Raw genomic sequence first — 21,125 nt, forward strand, 5'->3', positions numbered from 1 at the left:
TTTCAACATGCCATACATTTTCACACCTCCGTGCATGTGCTTCTGCCATTCTCACCACTGGAAAGGCTCTTCTCCCTCTACCTACTTGGCTAATTCAGCCCTTACACCTCAGGTCTCACGTTAGCTCTTGCATCTTCCTTCCTCGATGCCCCCTTCCTTCTAGGCTGCCACCTCTCCTTAAACCTAACTCAAGTACCGTGCTTCCCACACCTTTCCCCTGATAGAGTGAAAGCTCTTGGGAATCTTTGATTCTGTAAGCGCTTGGCTCATAGTAGCCACTCAATATGTACTGAATTGAAAACTCCTGCTCCTCAGAATATTTGACAAGTCCTAATTTCTCACTAATGCTATTTAGCTTACCAGCAGTACAATAAAGGTCCCTATGGATTGAGCACTTGAACAGTTCTGACGGTTACTGGGTGCCCGCCTCCCACCAGCTCATACCTCAGGGGCTGTAGAAGTAATGATAGCTTGTACCTCCCAGCCAGCAGGAAGGAAAAAAAATTAAGGAGTCATTTGGAAGCCAGAGGGACATTTCTTAGTTTAGTGTCTGCATATTCCAGATTTATTTCTTGGTGACCCGAGGGAGACCCCGGTTTCATCCAGAAGTTCCGGGACGTCATCAGACTTCCTGGGGGAAGTGTGGGGTTGGGAGTCATGGATCCAGCCTTGTATTTCTACTTACTCTGCAAACTACTTGGGACACAGCAGTAAATCTGATAGACTTGGAAACAAATCCTGCCTCTTCCACTTACCGTAAACCTGTGGGAACTTGCTACCTCTCTAAACCTCAGTTTCTTTCAGACCTATCAGGATGATAATATTTATTTGGAAGGGCTATGTGATAACTAAGTCATATGTGTGTAAAGTCCCTAATGTAGGCCTGGTACTTCATAGTGTTTAATAGGTGATGGTTATTATAATTTGCAAATACTAGGGTGGGTAGGATGATGGTCTGAGTAAGGTATTAACTATTACTAGATCCAGATACATGTAGAAGAAAGTCAGAATTCAAAAAGCTGCTTTTCATAGCGATTTTTCTTTAATGGAGGTCAAGTAAATGCCTACTGATATTTCCAGTGACTTCATAAAGGCCTTCAAGGGGTTTTCCAATTCTCATTGTTAGGATTTTTTCTTCTAACAGTCCCATACTTTCCTACCTTGATGTGTCCTCCTACCTCAGGAGAGCCCCCGGCCATCCCCACCAGGGGGTCTGGACAGTGTCCTGCTCAAGGTATGCTGGTAAATTCTGTGCTCACTTTTCCTTCGTCCACCCCCTCAGCCTCCCGCCCTGCCTGTCTTTCTGCGCCAGGTCTTATCTTGTCCTCTGGGGAGGTATGTTAAGTGCTCTGCCAGCCTGCCTGTTTGCCTGGCCTGCTTTTCCTCACTGCCAGTACCTCTTGGATTCCAATTCCAAACATGGTATCCGTCTGGGGTCACCCTTTCTTCCGGTGCCAAGAGAGACGCATTCCAAATGGAGCACAACTGTGCCTCCCGTGCTGGACTCTCTTCATTCTGTTTGGGGACAACAGAGAGCAGGATGTGGCCACTTGATTATCCTTCGCTGCTGAAGTTTTCAGCCCCAGAGTCCTGGCTTTTCCTTGGGACAATTTAGGTGTCCTGCCCAGAGCCAAATGTGGACTGTCCTAAGAAATCTGGAGCCGAGGAAGCTCGCCAGAGCTCTGCGGGGAGGGCCAGAGCCTTGCTAAAGCAAAGAGAGAGGAAAATAAGCTTTTCAGTTCTCCACGAAGTGGACTATGTTCTGCCATTCATTCCCACAGCTCCCGGCAGCATTCCTCCCAGGAAGGGTGGAGCAGGACGAGAGAAGCCGGAGGTGAGAAGACATCTGGGAGGACGGTGCATTCATTTTCTGAATTTCCCACGTGGGGACAGTCTCAGAGCCGACCAGGCTTTGAGGCGCTGGGAAGATGAGCAGTAACGGCAGTGCAGTGGGCCAGCTCCCGCAGCCCGGGTCGCTGTGTGTCGGCTGGAGGCCGGATCTGGAAGGGGCTGTCTACCACCTGGCCCACTGCTTCTTGCTCCTGGGCTTCATGGGGGGCAGTGGGGTGTACGGGTGCTTCTACCTCTTTGGCTTCCTGGGCACGGGCTACCTGTGCTGTGTGCTGTGGGGCTGGTTCGGTGCCTGCGGCCTGGACGTCGTGCTCTGGAGCGTCCTGCTGGCCGTGGCCTGTGTGCTCCAGCTGGCCCACCTGCTGTACCGCCTGCGCGAGGACGCCCTCCCCGAGGAGTTCGAGCTCCTCTACAAGACGCTGTGCCTGCCCCTGCAGGTGCCCCTGCCGGCGTACCGGGAGGTGGTGCGCTGCTGTGAGGGGAAGGTCTTGACCCTGGCCACGGAGGAGACCTACGCCGTGGAGGGCGAGACACCCATTAACCGCCTGTCCCTGCTGCTCTCTGGCCGGTAAGCCACTCTGTCCCAGCCCAGCATTTCTTCCCTACACCGACACTTCTCACTTCCCACTGCAGGCCTTTCCATTTTACGTCTCTTTCCACTGAGGAAGGATGTGGCCAGTCAGACCAAAATAGATTTTTCTAAGCATGAGCTTGCTTTCCCTTTCTTAGCATTTTCCATGCGAAAACTAGCTCAAGCAGCATCTTGGTTGGCAGGAAGGATTTGGTGTGCACTCGCCGCTAAGAGGGGTGGGGTGGGGTGAGTGTTTCTTGAGCCTGGGTCTGAGATGACCACACACCACACGCACACACACACAAACACGCGCGTGCGCACCAGTGCGTCATACCTAGGTTGCGGCAATATCTCTGTAGGCTTTGGAAAACTGAACATTTCAATAAGATTAATTTGTTCCTTCTTTATGCATTCAACATTTGGTAAGTGACAACTATGTGCCAGGGAACAGTGCCAAAACAGAAGGGTTTTTTTGTAACCCATGTTTCCACTAGGGTATCAAATATATTGGAGAATATCCTATGCAGACTCTATAGTAAAGCTGTTCTGTATACACCCAGCTGTGGAGCTATCCCTTGTGCACTTGTCCATTCCTATCTAGCAGATCAAGGAGTCAAGTGCTATAAATCTGAGGGCCAGACAGTGAGGGAAGAATAGTGATGCCCACGTGTACCTCTTTAAGGATATGGTGGGGATACCTGGCTGACACTTTTTAGGAGGCTGAAAGACATTAGCAAAAATGGTCTTCATCAGAATTAGCGTATGCCTGGTCAGGCTGCATGTGACTGTTGGCCATTGGCTGATCTCTTCTGAAAAAATACCATGGGGCTCTATGGTATGCATTTGGTAGGCAATTGTGAATTCTTTGAAATATTGCCCTCGTGGGACTTATATGTGAAGCTGAACATCAGACAGTAAGTATCTTAGCCTGGCATACTTGGGCTGGCTCTCTGGAAAGCAGCAGAGTATTTCAAAAGCTTTGTACTTAATTTCCTCTTTTCTGCTTTTTTATGACCAGGAGAAGGTGATAGAAAGATAAGATAGTAATCAGAAGGCTCAGACTCCAAGACAAAAAAAAAAAAAAAAGAAAGAAAAAAGAAACCAGATAAGACTGCCAGCCACACAGTAGGAAAAAAACAGTTTGATATTGATGATGACGGCACTACAAATATTGCTACTGCTACTGCTAGTAATGGTATGCATTTAGGTATTAACACATGGAATCAAAAGTGTGATGTATACATGTTTTTATTTTGTTTGGACTCTGAGGTCCTGGGTTGAATGAGCTATGAAGTTTTGTGGGGAGACCTTTCATTTCATTTATGAGTGAGTCGAAGTGTAAACAAATGCAATTATTTGTAAGCAAATACATGTGTAAATACAAATACATTATGAATAGTGCCAAAATGTTTGCCACCTACAGCTCCATGCTTAAAATAAAGACAATTTAGGAAATATGCTCATTCAATGAGATCCATGATGTTGTTTGCTCCTAACAGCTCCTCCGTTCAAAGGAGGGGCTTGAGACTGGAGGAAGAAACATTGCACAGTATGGTGCTCATTTATGGAAGTATATCATGATTATTGCACGGTTCAGGTATCCTTTATATGATGGATTTACCATGAACTTGTAGAAGACCAAGTCCCTGTGAAGAGGAGAAGGGGGCTTGTCTGTGCAGTGTGGCTTTTCCTAGTATACTTTGCATCAAAAATACAAGTCAAAAATTAGACATTGATTTTTTTTTCTTGCGTTTCAAGGTTTGGAGTAAGAATTTTGTTTAAATATCTTTTTCATTGTCAAGTTTCTCAACTTCACTAAGTTGGAGCTGGGGGAAGAGGCTTCTAGTCTATGACCAGGCTCTGGCTCCAGAGGAGAATCATTGTACCTTTGACCAGTTATAGTGAGGTACCAAACATCTGGAAGCAACAGATAAGAACTTCATGCCAGGAAGTGGGAGCATTTTGTGGAGACCTCCCAGGCTCACATACAGACTCTCATCTGGAGCCCTTTACTGAAACCTAGACATCCTTAAGTCCTTTTTGTTTTATTTTCATAAAGGCAATCAGTCCCTTTCAAGACTCAGAAAGGCAAAGCGACTTCCTCCAAGTTTATCACCCTATTAAGCTGTGCTTACTGTTGGAGAGTTTCTCTCATATAAAATCCAAAGCATGAATTCCCACGCGCAAATTACCTGTTGTCCATGAGATCAAGAAGGAAGTAGAGACTGGAAAGATAAAGAATATGGTTACAAGGTGCTTCAGGGGGCCATGCAGGCTCATTAGATGTTACTCATTCTCTAAAACATTGTCCATCCTCAGTGGCTTGCTTGGGTGGCCAGATTCCTTGCTTGAGGAGATGATGGGAGGATTCAATGTGTGCACGTGTGCGCAAGCAGCAGCCTCATTCTCTCCTGTTGTCTGTCTTCCTTTGTTAGAGAAGCTTTTCCTTGAGGTTTTCATCCCCTTCATGGTGACACAGTGAGTTCGTTTATTTGATGGTCCCTTCCTTCTTCCTTTCCTTTCTCCCTTCCTTCCTCTCAGTTTTAAAATATGAAACTGTTGTCCTTGTACTTGTGGCGCTTACAGTCTAACAAGAGAGTCACCAGTGCATGTTTGACATAGTGGTGAATAACAGACATGGGATTTCCAAGGAGAAAGGCCAAGTGCAATGACAGCATGTAACAGATAAGACTTCCTGGAGGAAGGAATGTTTAAGCTGAGACCTGAAGAGAAGGTGGGGATTGGGAAGAGGGCCAGCAGGAGTGGACAGAATATGTGAAGATTGTGAGGTAGGAGAGCATGGCACTTCGTTTTCTCTTGTATCCTTTCATTACTCAGGGAAATTCTGCTAGCTAGCTTCATACATTAGCAGGTCTTGTAGGAACAAGTGTGTTTCTGCCATCAGAGAATAGGGGTTGACACCACATCCTTGGCTTGGTTTGAGGCCTATATCCTTTCTGTCTTCCACCTTTAGGTTGTCAGATAATACACAATAGCTTATTAACTGGTGGTGGTCTTTGGTAATTCCATGCATACATATATATCTAGGCATTCACTAGGAGCAAGATGTGGAGTGCTAATATCCCCTTGGCCAGAATTTAATCACAAGGTTATACTTAGCTGCAAGGGAGGCTCGGAAATGTAGTCTAGCTGGGCAGGCATGAACTCAGCTAGAATTCCAGTATGGAGGAAGGGAAAAAGCAGATATTGGAGAACAGAATTCCATACTGTTCCCAGCTCTCCATTTATCCCCATCCTGATCTACTTCTCTCACTATCTTACTCATCCTTTAAAATTCAGCTCAAATGTCATCTTTGAGAAGTCTTCCACTCAAAGAGAGCCATCCTCTCTTCCTTCTCTAGTCTCCAGTCCCACACAATGACTTACAGCCAGTTGTTTGTGTGCCTGTGCCTTCCACTAAATTGTGAAATCCTTAAGGGCAAGGATCAGATCATCTCTCCATACCTAGACTTCCAGGAAAACAGCAGGTGCTCCATGTATATTTGTTTAGCCAATAAAGCTCCAGAAAAAAAATGGAATGATAGCTCCTTCCAAATGGACAGGATATACTTTAGAAATCTTTTTATTTGCCCCCTTTTCCTGATAGAGACACTTTCTTTCCTGATATAACTGACGTTAGAAGAGAGGTTGAAGCTGAGACTCTGAGTTTTCTGGGGAAAAGAGGAAAACACTCATACTGAATCCCAATCATTTTCCATTTTTTTTAACATGCGATTTAGACTCCGAAGAGGATTTGGGTACCACTTCCCTTTTCCCACACAGTCTCTTCTCTCCCTTTGCCAGGGTTCGTGTGAGCCAGGACGGGCAGTTTCTGCACTACATCTTTCCTTACCAGTTCATGGACTCTCCTGAGTGGGAATCGCTGCACCCCTCTGAGGAGGGGGTCTTTCAGGTAATAGGGAGCCCCATGGCAGCGCAGCCAGCCCATCCTACTGTAACTCGGCGATAGCTCCCCCTCCATATTCCCCCTCTTCTATCTATCCTTTGAGCCAATGCCCATATGATGCCTGAGGTGGGAGCATTCTCCTTCCATGGGAAGAATACCTGGGTGGGGTGATGCTGATCCCTAAAAAGTGGGCCATGTCACTCTTGTGCCTAAAACTCTTTCCGAAGACCCCAGTGATCACAAGATAACAACCCATGCTCCTTAGAGAGCAACTTAAGACCTTTAGTGACATCCAGCCACATCTCCAGCCCCTTCCTTCCTCATACTTCCTGCTCATACCAGCCATGCTGAACTTCTAGTACTTCCCTAAACACACCACATTGCTCTGCAATGGCCATGCCTTGGCTTCTATCTGAAACGCATTTCCCTCATCCAGATGAGGCTATGGCATCTCACTTCCTCTGAGGCCTGCCCAGGCTGCTGTCACCAGCTTCCACCTCCACTCGCTGCCTGCAGGACTTTCCTATTCCTTTCACTACTCTGACTGCACACATATTGCCCTCTCTTCTAACGATCTGGTTTCCTTTCTAGTAAACTCTTTGAGGTAGAAACCTGGGCTGCTTCTCTCCATCGCCCGGCTCCAAGGGCAGTACCTTGAACACAGTAGTAGATGTTCAGTAAAGGTTGGCTGAACTGGCTTGGCAGCAGGCGTTGGGTGTCTCAGAGGGCTTCCTAGGGCGCTCACATACACGCTCCAAGGGCAGGGTCTGGCTGCCTGAGAGCCCTCCTCTCTTCTCTGCCAATCCTTCAGATTTTGATGGCCTTCTCTGTAGTCCTCACTTACTGAATGGCTAGCATGTGGCAGATACAACCTATTTCATTGCATTATTGATTCTCCCAACAACCCTCTGGGCTGGATATTGTTATTAACCTGTTGAACAGGTGAGGAAAGTAAGGCTCAGAACCTCAAGTAATTTGTCCAAGGTCTTCATCTAGAAAGTGGCAGAGCTAAGTTGCCTGGCTCCATTATTTTTATTCTTCTTCTTTTTCTTTTTTAATGTACTAGATTTTATTTATTTATTTATTTTATTGAAGTATAGTTGGTTTATAATGTTGTGTTGATTTCTGGTGTACAGCATAGTGATTAGGTTTTTTATATATATTCCTTTTCATAGTCTTTTTCCTTATAGGCCATTACAAAGTATTGAATATAATTCCCTGGGCTATACAGTAGGACGTTGTTGTTTGTCTATTTTATATACAGTAGTTAGTATCTGCAAACCCCAAACTCTCAATTTTTCCTTCCACCCTCTCTTCCTCCTCAGTAACCATAAGTTTGTTTTCTACGTCTGTGAGTCTGTTTCTGTTTTGTAAATAAGTTCATTAGTGTCATTTTTTTAAGATTCCACATATAAGTGACATTATATGGTATTTTTCTTTCTCTTTCTGTCTTATTTCACTTAATTTTACATCTATTCTTTTTTAAAATGGGAGGGTTACCAGGAGAGTGGAGTTTGCATACACACACCATTATAAGGGCTCCCCTGTCCAGATAGGTTGCCAGTACTGAGTTCCCTGTGTCTCCTACCAGTTCTATCAGGGAGTCCCTCAGGCAAGCATACGAGCCAGCCTCAGAATAGACACAAGCCAGGCAGTGCCACCTGGCTGGGCCTGCTTCCGCACCACCCTGACTCTTGGCTCTGTGAGGACAGAGCCTGAGGGGCAATCCTGATCCTACTGCCAGAACCACCAGCCACAGACCCCCTCCCAATGTATTCCTCCCCCACCACACACATTCATGTCCTCACCAACCAGCCTAGCAGTCTCCTTTGAGAGCTCCCCCAGTGCCATAAGAACCTTCAGGAGGGCTGAGTCAGGTCCTAAGCCAGCCGGAATAGGCTGTTTCTGACACTGACACCAAGGAACAGGTGGTGGATAAGCCGGGTGTCCTCCCCTAAGTTATGCTTGAAAGGAAGGGCCGTAACCCCAGATGGCCTCTCAGCCTGAATGTAGGGACCATCATATTCTTCCCATCTATATTTTTAGCATGCATCTCCTTTGGGAGCAATGAGTTCCACACATTTGCTCTTGGCTCTGTAAAGTCCCATTTCCTCTTTGCAAATGTCAAGTGTTGTTTTCGGTTGTAGTTCATCTTGTCCTTGCCTTTTGCAATTGCACAGTCTATTTATTGACTAACAGGGCAATCCACAGTGACTAGATGAATCATAATTCTTATTGAACTTACCACAAGTGAGTCAATATCCCATCACACCTCTCAAGAATTCAATTAAATAATGATATATTTATTGACTGTTAAACACTGTGACCTTCTCATCAGTCACCAAGAACATAGCTTGGGAAGGATCACACAGAAATCATATTGTTTCTCTAGTTTGCATCCCCTTCTTAAATATATCATCTCATTTAATCCATTCAACCAGCCTCAAAGGTGAGAGTTAAAGAAAAAGCTTGTCAAAATTTTATTACACATGTGTGCGTGTATATGTGGAAACCAGTCAATCCACAGGTTTCCCGAAGACCTTTGGGAAGGATTTTATACAGGACGTGAGAAAATGACATCAGGTTGCTTTGCAATATACAAGATTGATAGCCTTCATCTGATTCATTCATTCATTTCAGTAATATTTATTGAGCATTATTATATCCTGGGCACTATTAAAGGTACTTGGAATATATCAGTGAACAGAACAGCTGAAAGTCCCTGCCTTCGTGCAATTTATATTCTAGTAGGGGAGACAAAAAATAAGCCATAGACATAATGAATAAGTAAATTATGTAATATGTTAAAAGTTAATAACTTCTAATAAAAGAAAACTAGAGTGGCATAAGGGAGATATACAGTTGACCCTCGAACAACTTGGGAGGTAGGGGCGCCAACCTCTGTGCAGTAGAAAATCCATGTATAATTTATAGTCCCAACCTCCATATATATGATTTGCCCAAATCCAGGGTTCCACATCCTTGGATTCAACCAACTGGCCGATTGTGTAGTACTTTAGTATTCACTATTAAAAAACCCGCATTTAAGTGGACCCATGCAGTTGAAATCCATGTTGTTCAAGGATCAACTGTAGTTGCAACTTTAAATAGGATGGTCATGGAAGTCTTTGCTGAACACGTGATATCTGAGCAACGATCTGAGGGGGTTGGCAGTGTAAACTCTGAGAACATTTGGGGGAACAGCATATTAGATAGAGGGAAAATCCAGTGCAAAATCTGAGTGGTAGGAGGGACTAGCATGTTTGGGGTACAGAAAGGAGGCCAATGCGGCTGGAACAGAGAGATGGAGCGGGGAGAATGGCAGGAGATGAAGTCAGAGAGGTGATGAGGGGACACAACATCAAGGGCCAGAGTACGTATTTTCTATATAGAGCCAAAAGGATTTTCTAGCACTTCGGATGTAGTGTGAGAGAAAGAAGGTTAAGAAAAAATCTCAGCCTCAGCGACTGGAAGGATGAAGCTGCCATCGACTGAAAAAAGGAAGGCTGCAGATAGCGCTGGTCTGGGGAGGAGAGAAGTCCCGCTTAGGCTACACTAGATCTGCGTAGTCAATGGATATTTATATGGAGATGCATATAGGCAGTTGCATATTTGAGTCTGGAATTAAGGAATAAGGCCTGAGCTTGAGACAAGTTTGGGAGTCATTGGGATACAGATGGTATATAAATCCATTGGACTGGATGAGATCACCAAGTGAATGAGTGTAGACAGAGAAGAGGTTCAAGAACACACCAAACCTGGGATACTCTAGCATTTAGAAGTTGGAGAGAAAAACAAGAAGCAGCAAAGGAAGCTGAAAGGGACAAACCGGGAGATTATACTAGGAGAGGGTGGCATCCTGGGAACCAAGTAAAGTGCGTCAAAGAGGAGGGATTGGACACTGTGAAAACTGACCACCAGACTCAGAAACATGGAGGTCATTGCTGACCTTGCCAGGAGCAGTTTGTGGACCATGGGGCAAAGCCTTGCTGGTTGAAGAGAGAGTGTGAGGAGAGGAATTGATAAAAGCAGGTATAGATAACTTCTTCATGGAGTTTTGCTGAAAAGGAGAGCAAAGCAATGGAGTGATAGCTAGCCAAGGAAGTGAAGAAAAAAGATTTTCATTTTAAAATTTTGATTTATTTTAAAATGGAAGAAGTAACAGCATGCCCATAAGAATGCCCCCAGTCTTTGTGTTCAGTCTTGAGGAAGTTGTTTGTGTCCACATTAGCTCTTACACTCACCTGCTTCATGAGGGGTACTCTGCTTTCTTGTTTGAGCATTCTTAGTAAGACAGAAGTATGGGTTATGGCAAATGTGGCAACGACCTGCTGAACTCTTAGTAATGGATGAATTGTGAGTACCACTTTCCGAATTCTTTCTCATAAGACCAGAGAGATTAAGCAATTTGTCTGCTGTGACACAGCTGGTAAAGGGGTAAAACTGGAACTTGAAACTAGCTTCTGGTCTTGATGAGGTAATCTAGAGCCCTGACTTCAGTGCTAATGACTATGGGGATGGGGAGGAGCTGAGAGGAGGAAATGAATGAAGGGAAGGGAGGAGGGGTACTGCGGGGGTGGGAAGGGGAGGAGAGGGGAAGATCTGGGAAAATGAAATAAAAGGATTATGTACAATCTCTACTAAAGAATGTTTGGAAAGCCAACTCTACCTTTAATGAGATAATCCACATAAAGGACTTAACACAATGCCTGGCATATGGTCACCTCTCAGTAAATGTTAGTGGCTGTCTTCCTCCTCCTCCTCATTGCCAGTGTCCATTCACACATCTGCATCATGAGCTCTGCTGACCTGCTCACTTTTAAAGTAGTATGGCCAGAGTATAAAGAATTGTGTGATTCTACACCTTTTTCCTTTACTGTCTTAAGCATGTTTTCATTTGAACCCTAGCTTTACCACTCACCATTGTTTTAACAAGGGTTTAGCGAGCACCTACTGTGTTATTGACCCTGCAGGTGTAATTTAGCTTTGCATCATGGGCACGTAGTGAGTGCCCAGAAATTCCTAATGTCTAAATAAGTGGGGAGTGGAGTAACCTTTGACTTTGTGCCTTTAAGAGGTCCTCTTTGGAGCATGACTTTGAAACGTTCTGAATCACTATGTTGTATGCCTGGAACTTATATAATATTGTAGAGCAACTGTACCTCAATTAAGAAAAACTTAGTAAGAAAAACAAGAGTTCCTCTTCCTCTTTGCCCTTTTTCTGACTGCAGCCATCGGATCCACCTGGTTACCTGCAGTGCCCAAGTCAAGAGCAACTCATGGGCCTAAATCCCCGGCCAGCGTTCTGTCTACCTGATGCAGCCTGGACACTTAACCAGAGGCTCTCCCCTAACAGAAATTCTTTCCAATTATGTTTTGTGTTCCTATTCCAATATATTAGCCCTTTTTTCCCTTAAACTGTCATCAGCATTCTGGCCTTTCTTCTGAGCACTAGGAGGCCCCTTCTCTGTCTTGAAATCACAAGAAGCTCAGAACCTTCCGAATTAGCCATGGGACATAGAGTATGAGAGCTGAGGAGGCTGGAGGTGGAAACAGGCTCCAGGAAGTGAGGGCCCAGGGAGGGAATGGCTGACCTCAGGGCTCCTAGCAAGCACCCCTCAACCCCATCAGCACACACAGTAAGGTGTTCATTGAACCTCTTCCTCTTCCACGGAGGGGGACTTCCACAGCTTCTTCAGTAACAGTGCAGCTGTTTGCCAAGTAACTGTGTCTTTCTCTGTGCTAACCATGGACACATTTTCTAGTTTCAACCTTCACTCTCTGCTCCTGACCCGTTTCAGGTCACTCTGACAGCTGAGACTGAATGTAGCTACATTTCCTGGCCCCGGAAAAATCTCCACCTTCTTCTGACCAAAGAGCGATACCTCTCTCGCCTCTTCTCGGCCCTGCTGGGCTATGACATCTCAGAGAAGCTCTATGCGCTCAACGACAAGCTCTTTGCTAAGTTCGGGCTGCGCTTTGACATCCGTCTCCCCAGCCTCTACCATGTCCTGGGTCCTGCTGCTTCAGAGGCAGGACCAGAGTCGGAGAAGGATGACGAGGAAGTCCGGGAGCCAGCCGCGTCCCCTCCTCAGGCCCGGCCCACATCTGTCCGGCAAACACCCCCCAGCTCTCCCTCGCCGGCAGCCACCAACCCTCCGGCACCTCCTCCCTGGGCCAGGACGTCCAGGCCCGACAGCGGCGTCCTGGGTGAGGACTCCACCAGTCTGGTGCTGGAGGATTTTGAGGAGGTGTCAGGATCAGAGTCATTCATGGATTATAGGAGTGATGGGGAGTACATGAGGTGAGGGGAGAGCTAACGTGGGCACAGCCGCCGGGCTCAGCATCCTGTGTAAGTACTCAGAGGCAGCTGCTCCTCCTGCCTGCCAACAGCTGCCCTTAACTCAGTGTGTAAGGGCAAAAAATCCTTTCATGGAGCTTGTCCTCACAGAGGACCCCGGGAATGTGGCGTTAACCCAAATATGCAGATAGCAACTCACTCCAGGTGCATGCGAGGCATGAGGGGTTTTGTAAACTCATTCCTTAATGAATGTGATTTGTGATTGCATTTTGGAAAGTGGGCTGGTCGACATTTTGAGCAAGCTCATAGGTTGCTAATCTTTTTTGCTAGGTTGTGCGAGTAACTAAGGCCAAAGCTAAGGCTGAAGGGGATTTTTACTTGTGGCATGCCTTTTAAAGGATATTTTTTTAAAAGCTGGCATAATTCTAATTCCTAATGGTTCTTCTTGGCATATCCTCAGCTCTGGAAAGCAGTCATTTAGCCTGGTTTGGGCAGATATCTCTGTTAAAATCACATATTTCAAAGAGGCTTGTAATTGCCCGCAAATGATCCTGGAGGAAAATGTCCCCACTTTGCCCTCCTCTGGCCCAGGGGAGTGTGTGTTGTTTGCTCAGGCAAAGGACTGGACGCTGCTCTGACTGAATGTTGCTGTGACTGGATGGCTTTCCTTGCAGACCATACCTGTGGGAGGTAGAGGGCGCGTGAGTCTGGGTAGAACTAGAGTGTAGGATTTCCCTCACAGCTCCGGGGAGTGTACAAGAAAGGCTGTGCTGAGCAGTTCTGGGAAGTCGCTTTCATGTTTCCCCAGCTTCTCTCACAATGCTATGACATTTTCCTCCACGACTCCACCCACACATGGTGCAGGCCTGGCTTTTCCTGAGGAAAATCCCACTGTTCCCAATTTGGAAGGCATTTCCAAGGTGGGGGAGGGGCGGCGAAGAGATTAATCATTCTTTGGGAAACACTCTTTCCCCAAGAAACTAGTTCAGTGAGGAAGGCTTCCAGGGTACTTGAGGTAAGTGAGTCAATGTTCGTACATTTTGAAAAGCAAGTCATATAAATGATGCAAGAGGCAAGGGAGGTGAGTGATAAGAGGTTAGCTATTTGGACTTATATTGATATGGAATTTAAATCTGTGGGACCAGAGTCCCTAGAACCAGAGTCTGGCACCCAAGATCACTTTCCTGACTTCCTCCATTTGCGTTGTCCTCTCCCAGGCCCCTTTCCCTTTGTGCTGACGGTCGTCTCCCTCCTCGCCCACCCTCACCAGTGCACGTGGCTTCTGTCCTGTGGACCCTCTCTTTGTCCAGCACACCCATCCGCCTGCAAACACACTCTTAATTCACAGCAGTCTCTGTGCTCGATTTCCTCCTGGCTTTCTTCTCCTTTCCTGGTTCTATTGGGTCTCCTTTTTCTTCCCTCCTTCTGACTTCTGCGCAGTCCTTGGTTGCCTCAGTTTCCTGCTCCATTTCTTCTTCTTCTCAGTTAATTTCTCAAATCCGTATTTGTCTTCCACATCTTCCCCATTTTATTGTTTGTGTATTTATCTTTCTGTTGCCTTCTTCTCTCTCCCCCCACTTCCTGTCATACTCTCTCTCTTCTGCCTAAGCAACCTTGTACCCCCAACTTAGTTTTTAATCCTGACTCTTTCAAGATTAGTACCTCTCCCTCTGCCTCTAAAGAAAACTGTTCAAGTGAAGGTATAAAAATTCCTGGCTTTAGGTGGCTACATACTTCATGCACGAGTTTTCCTGAAAGTTAAGAGGCAGGCAGCACGGTAAACAAGAAAGAGACCCCCACCAGGAGCCCAAAGTCCTGGCTGCTATGTCTGGCTCTGCTACTGTTAGCAAACCATACAACTTCACTGAACCTCACTTTCCTCGTGTGAGTGTGTTGGCCCAGCTGGCCCCCAAAGGCCCCCTTATGTTTATGTGAGAAGGGAAAGTATGAGCTGTTCAGAGGACTGAAAAGAAGCAGTCAGTCAACAGTATAATGGACGCAAGTCCCAGGACATCAGTGTGTCTTCCAGCAAGAACTTTCTGCTGTATTTCACTATTTCTCTTGTGACTTGGGATTGTCCTCCTCTCTGCTGGGTGGTGGGTCCCGCTTGACTAGGAGTTCCTTCCATTCTGTACCTGTGAAGGGCATCATCTACCACATGAAGACAATGCAGATGTTCATGGCAAGGAGGTCATGACTCAGTCTCCTAGGTCTTCCACCCCTAACACACCACCCTTAACATCGCGTGAAAGGCTTCTTTCCAGATTCAGCCTTTTCTGAAGCTCAAGATGAGAAAACTGTTAAAGTAACTCATTTTCTAAAGTACTGGTATTTGCAGTGTAAAGGAACTAGGTTTTTAAATGTTTGTTTAAGTAATAGAGAGAAAGGAAAAAACACATTGTTTTTTTTCCACGCGGTTTTCAGAACAATTTGAAAACATGATCAAACTGGCCAAATTTCAGAGAGCTGTCAATTTAGTCTATGATAATGGGATAATTTAACCCAGAGACCCTTTTCTGGAATTGTTTTTTGGGATGTTTGGTTTGATTTATTTGCCATCAAACTTCCTTTAGGGTTATTACCGTAATAAACAAGCACAGTTCCTCATGATTGGCAGCAGTTCACTGTCATTTCCCTTCTAGAGCAGGGCACAGTTCACCAGCTAGTCCCTTGCTCTTCAGGTTCCAAAACTGTGTAAGCTCATTGCTATTCATCCCGGCCCAGCACTTACATAAGAGGCACGAAACTGGCTGACTTAGGCATTGTTGGGAACGACAGTTTCATCACACTGACACCAGTGCTTTTCCCTCATACCAATCCAATTTAGGACCAACTAAAAATAGTCAGAGCTTCTATTGGAGCTCTTTTCTGAAGAGAGCAGAATTTTCAGTCTGGTGGTGGCCGGAATTGCGCCACAAATGGGTGCTGCTACTTTGAATTGCAAAGCAGCACTGCAGGATAATGTATTCACATAGGGTCTTACAGGTAGACCCCACATTAACCCTGCCTTCATGAGAATCTCTCGGGCTAATTCTGTGCTCCACAATGCTCCATGTGATGTCTTCCTTATAGGAGATACTCAATGAATGCATCTCTGAAGTGATCAGTTAAGTCAGATAATGAGTTCATGATCACAAAATAATTGAAAGCTGCCTGAAACTTGGCCAATTTTGGTTAGGTTTTCAAGTTGTTCTGAAGACTCCTCTGTGGTTTGAAAGTAAAGACTATATATATGTTTCCTTCCTCTTTATTATTTAAATAAACAAACAAATGAGAAACAGATTACAACATGGAGGCTAATTGTGGTCAGGGAAAGAGGCCAGGACCAGGACATAGTAGCAAGGGCCAGAGAACCATTTCAAAAAACATATTACTGAGTATCTACTATATATTTTAGGCACTGTGCCAGGTAATCACATTATGAGCAAACATGAGTAACAGTTGAAAGAACTGAAGATGCTTAATCCACAAGAGATGGACAACAATAATAGTTTCAAATTTTGAAAAAAAATGCAAATTACAATTTCCCCTCATTTGGTGTAGTTCCTGGGGACAGAAGTGAATTAAGAGCTGAAAGCTGTAAAGAAAAGGATTTCAGTTCAGTATTAATAATGGATCCCCTCAAAGAGTACTGAGTTACTCATCACTGGAAGAGTTCAAGCAGGGACCAGAAGAAATATTCTCAGAGATTTTTAAAGATGATTTGGGCACTGAGAGAAGAATGCCTTGGGTTATTGCTATTAAGGTGTCTTCTAACTCTGTGATGCTATGATTCTGTGATTCTAAGATCTGACTCTCTAGTCCTGCCACTTAACCACCATCAAGAGCAGTTCCTCCTCTGCAGAATAGGGCTAGTAGTCTCATAGATATTTAATACCTACTGATAATTAGACAGGTAGCTTCTGTCTACTTTACCAGGTTGCTGCGAGGAGTAATTGAGATAAAGTATATAAAGGCAATAAGTAAGTTGTAAAGTGCTAGTTTATAGGGTATTTTAAAATTCTGTTCTGTGTAGAATATTTAGCAAATTCTCTCTCTCTCTCTCCTCTCTCTTTCTCTTTCTCCCTCTCTGAGATACATAATTTCTCCCCTTATTTCCTCCAGTCTGGCTTTCCAGGGAAGCTGGGAGCTGGCAGGATCCTCTGACAACAAAAGGAACAGCAAAATGGTGGCGGTCCAAAGAAAACACACACTAGCTCCCAGGCCCCTGAACAACTAAGTGATGGCCAGACCTTCATCTGTTTTCTTTTATTTGCCAGAGGGAGACAGACCACTGTCACACTATATTCAGGCTCTAAGGTGCTTTACTAGCTGTCAGTGTTGTTAAACAGCACTTTTCTCCCAGAACTACTAGAAAGACTCCTGAGGCAGAAGACTTGCCCTTGAAGGTGGCGTGGCAGGAGCTGCCTGGGGTCTCAGGTTCTGGGCCTCTACATGGTAGCTCTACTCCACCTGCCCAGGCCCCAGGTTCAGGCAGGTGAGTTAGACCCTCCCCACCCTCGGGATCACAGCAGCCTCCATTAGGGCCCATCCAGGTTGTTCCTACTTCTGTTTTACAGACCTCATTTACCTAGTCCTCTCTTGTGAAAATTAAAGACAGGGATTTGATAAAACTCACCAGTTTTCTATACAGATTAAAAAAAAAAAAAAGCTCATTCTGTAGTGTTAGACAGGAAGTAGAGTTCTACAGAATTTTCACAGGAGGCAACCGAAGCTGATCTCCTGGTCTCTTCTCCTGTAAAATGAGAGGGTTGGACTGTATAACTTTAAAGTGGACTCGTGCTAAGATTCTAGAATGAAATGATTCAAATATACAACTGCCCCTATCGTGTTAGGCTTTGGGTACAGTTAAAACATTGGGAACTGGTAGAGGGGAAAAAAACCCTGAGAAGAACTGTGAAGTTAGGCAAGGTATGCAGAGCCACGGTGCTGAAATCCTTCCTCTGTCTTCCCACAGCTTCTAGAACTCCTCTCCAGAGCTACTCTCAAGTTATGTCCAGGGGACAGGCCCCCTTGGCTCCAACCCAGACTCCTGAACTGTAAGGATCAAAGGACAATCCCCTGGCCACGTCATCTTCCCAGGAAGGTCACTTGTGTGCACACCCTCCTTCTCACCCACTGGCCGGCTCGCAGGCGAGGTCAGAGCAGACACAGAAGATTCCGGCACTGCAGCCACACCAAGGGCCCTGAGTGACTTCGAGAACTGTGCCTTCACCAGCCTTCCTTCCTGGAGAAGGCATCCAAAATCGCAAAAGCACAGATTCTTTCCTTTACTAACTGCAGGATCTTGGGCAAGTTACATAGCCTCGCTGAGCATCATCTGTAAAGTGGGGATTACAAAACCCACTTCACAGGGTTGTGAGGATTCCATGAGTCGATTTAAGTAAAGCACCTAGGATGTGGTATGACACCTAGTCAGCACTCCATAAATCACTCATTTCCTTTCCCTATGTTGTTTCTTTCAATTTTCTGAAAGGATCAATGAAGTCAGCTATCTAAGAAGTTTTCACTGTTTTTGTCCTGTTTTGTTCATTTAAATTTGTTTCAATTAAGAGTCAGCTTAAGGAAGTAGAAATTTTAGAACCTAGTTTGCCCTTAAGCTTTACGTTCAACTTACAAATCTTTTGCTCTATTTATGATCCTAATATTAAACAATAGTTTTTAGAGGGATTGTTACAAATTTATTTCATTAAATTTCCTTAGATATTTTAAAGTAGATTTACAAATATAACATATTCTATTTTATTTTTCCCCTAAATACTTCCATATGGTTACCTATCGCTGTACCACGTTTATCCCTAAAGCAGTGACTCAAAATTGCCACAGTAATATGTTTTGCTTATGAATGTGGGGCTGGATTGGGCTCATCTGGGCCCTTCTCACTCAAGGTTTCTCCTACTATTGCATTCAGACAGTGGCTATGGTGAGAATCACCTCGAAGTCTTCTTCACGCGTGTGTCTGGGGCCCAGGCTGGGAAGCCTCAGACAGAGGAGGGCTGGAACAGCTGGAGATCCTTGGGCTTCTCTTGCTCTCTCAGCAGTCTGTTCATTTTGTTGCTGTGTAGGACTCTGTTGTATGACTATCCCACAATCTATTTATCCATTCTACCACTGATGAGCATTTGGGTAGCTTCTAGCTTGGGGCAATTATGAATAGCACGGCTATGAACATTCTTGAACTTATCTTTTGGTACACATACACATACATTTTGGGGGTATATACTTAGGGCTGGAATTACTGAGGCACTGGGTATGCATATATATGTTCAACTATAGTACATACTGTCAGTTTTCCTAAGTGATTGTACCAGTTAATATTCCCACGAGCAGTGTCTGAGTGTTCTGGTTGCTTCTCAACCTCTCCAACAGTTGGTATTGTCTTTTTTTTTTTCCCTTCATTTTAGCCCTTTGGGTGTATACAGTGGCATATCAGTGTGGCTTTAATCTTCACCTCCCTGATGAAGAATAAGGTTGAGTACCTTTTTCTGTTTTATTAGCCATATAGATATCCTCTATTGTGAAGTGTCTATTCTAGTTCTTGTCTGTTTCTCTGTTTGTTTGTATGCTCTTCTCATTCACTTCAAGGAATTCTTTAAATATTCAGGTTTAAAGTTTTTTGTTGCTTCTATGTATTCAAATGTATTCTCCCAATTTGTGACTTCTTTTTTTCTCTAAATGGTGTCTTCTGATGAACATAAGTTCTTAATTTCAATGCAGTAATTTATCAGTCTCTTCCTCCATCATTATTGCTTTCTGTGTCATGTTTAAGAAAGCTTTTCCTCCCATGGAGATATTCTATGTTACCTTCTAGATGTTTTATCGTTTTACATTTCACAGTTAGAGCTAAGCAATCTGGATTTGATTTTTGTGTATAGGATGGACTAAGGATCAAATCTTTTATTTTCTAGTGAATATCCAATAGGTAGCACTACTTATTGAATGGATTGTCCTATCCCCACTAGTGTTCAATGACCCCTTTGTCATAAATCAAATATCCATATATTCGTAGGTCTGCTAGATCTTCTGTTCTTTTAGTCTATTTTTCTACCTGTTGACAATACCACCTGGTTGTAATTATTGTAGCTTTATAAGTTTTGATATCTGTTGATCTTCAAACTTCATTCTTCTTCAAGTCTTGGCTATTCTTGGCCTTTCCCTTTGTATTTCCGTATAAATTTTAGAATTAGCTTGTTACTTTCCACAAAAATATAAACTCTGCTAGGATTATTAGAATCATATTCACACTGTGGATTAGGTTGGTAAAGAGTTGATATCTTTATAATATTGATTTTTTCAATATATGAACATAGTATAGCACTTAATTTATTTTGGTTTTTAAAATTTTCTTTCCATAGTGTTTTGTAGTTTATTATGAAGATGTCCTTGCACAGATTTTGTTAGAATTATTTCTAGGTATTTGGTAAATTTGATGCTATTGTAAATACTATTGTTTAATTTTTTTTACATTCTAATATTTTATTACTGGCATACAGAAAAATAATGGATTTTTATATCTTCAACTTCCATCCAGAGTTTTTGATAAATTCACTTATCAATTCTAATCACTAATCCATAGAGTGTTCAAGATTTTCCATAAATACGTTCACATCCTCTGTAAATAATGATAGCTTTATTTCTTCCTTCCTGACCTATACATTTCCCTGTCCCGTCCTCCTCCTCCCCCTCCCCACCTCCTCCTCCTTCTCCTTCTTTTGGCACCTTGTCGCTCTGAGTAGGACCTCTAGTACAGGGATGGATGGATAGCAGGGATGATGAGGACATCCTTCTCTCATACCTGACCTTAAGGAAAATGTTTTCAATATTTCACCATCAAGTATAACATGTGCTATTAGATTTTTATAATACTCCTATCAGATTAAAGAATTTCTATTCCTAATTTGCTTGAGGGTTTTTTAAAATTATGAATGAGTACTGAATTTTATCAATTATTTTCTGCATTAATTGAGTGTATTTTTCTTCCTTATTCTTTAATGAAGTACATTAATAGATATGTGAATGTTAAAACAAAATTGCATCCCTGGAACAAATCCAGTTTTATGATGATGTATTTTCCTCTTGATGTATCTGTGAACTTGATTTGTAAATATTTTGTTTAGGACTTTTACATCCATGTATCTTACCATATCATTGTCAGGTTTTAATATCAACGTTATGCTGACTTTGTGAAAGGAGTTGGGAAGCAGTTGCTCTCTCTCTCTCCCTCTGTCCTTTGGAAGAGTTCTTTAAACCAAAAATGTTTTATAACTCTTCATTCCCACCTCACCACTTGACCTCTGTTCTCTCTCTCTTCTACTCCACTCACTAGCCCAGGCCCAAAACCTTGGAGTCTTTCCATCAGTCTTGTTAGCTCTGTCTTCACAATATACCCCAAATTCAACTCAACACCCCCACTGCCACCACTAATTTCAAGCCACCATTATTTCATACTTAGATTAACTTCAATAGATTTATAATTGGCTCCTAATTTCTCCTGT

At 43.9% G+C, this 21,125-nt stretch overlaps 1 protein-coding gene across 2 annotated transcripts; it reads left to right on the plus strand.

The window, feature by feature from the left end:
- Positions 1-1,523: 1,523 nt before the first annotated feature.
- POPDC2 (popeye domain cAMP effector 2) lies at positions 1,524-19,814 on the plus strand. 2 transcript variants are annotated; one of them, XM_006210328.4, is made up of 4 exons: positions 1,524-2,419; positions 6,227-6,335; positions 12,131-12,681; positions 17,588-19,814. In XM_006210328.4, the coding sequence occupies exons 1-3, from the start codon at positions 1,929-1,931 to the stop codon at positions 12,635-12,637; spliced, it is 1,107 nt and encodes a 368-aa protein (XP_006210390.1). In that variant the 5' UTR covers positions 1,524-1,928; the 3' UTR covers positions 12,638-12,681; positions 17,588-19,814. The 2 variants fall into 2 exon arrangements, with proteins under 2 accessions (XP_006210390.1, XP_006210391.1); XM_006210329.4 differs by having other exon boundaries at positions 12,131-12,539.
- Positions 19,815-21,125: the final 1,311 nt, after the last annotated feature.

This window comes from Vicugna pacos, chromosome 1 (genome assembly GCF_048564905.1).
Source record: "Vicugna pacos chromosome 1, VicPac4, whole genome shotgun sequence".
In the NCBI taxonomy this organism is placed as follows: Eukaryota; Metazoa; Chordata; class Mammalia; order Artiodactyla; family Camelidae; genus Vicugna; species Vicugna pacos.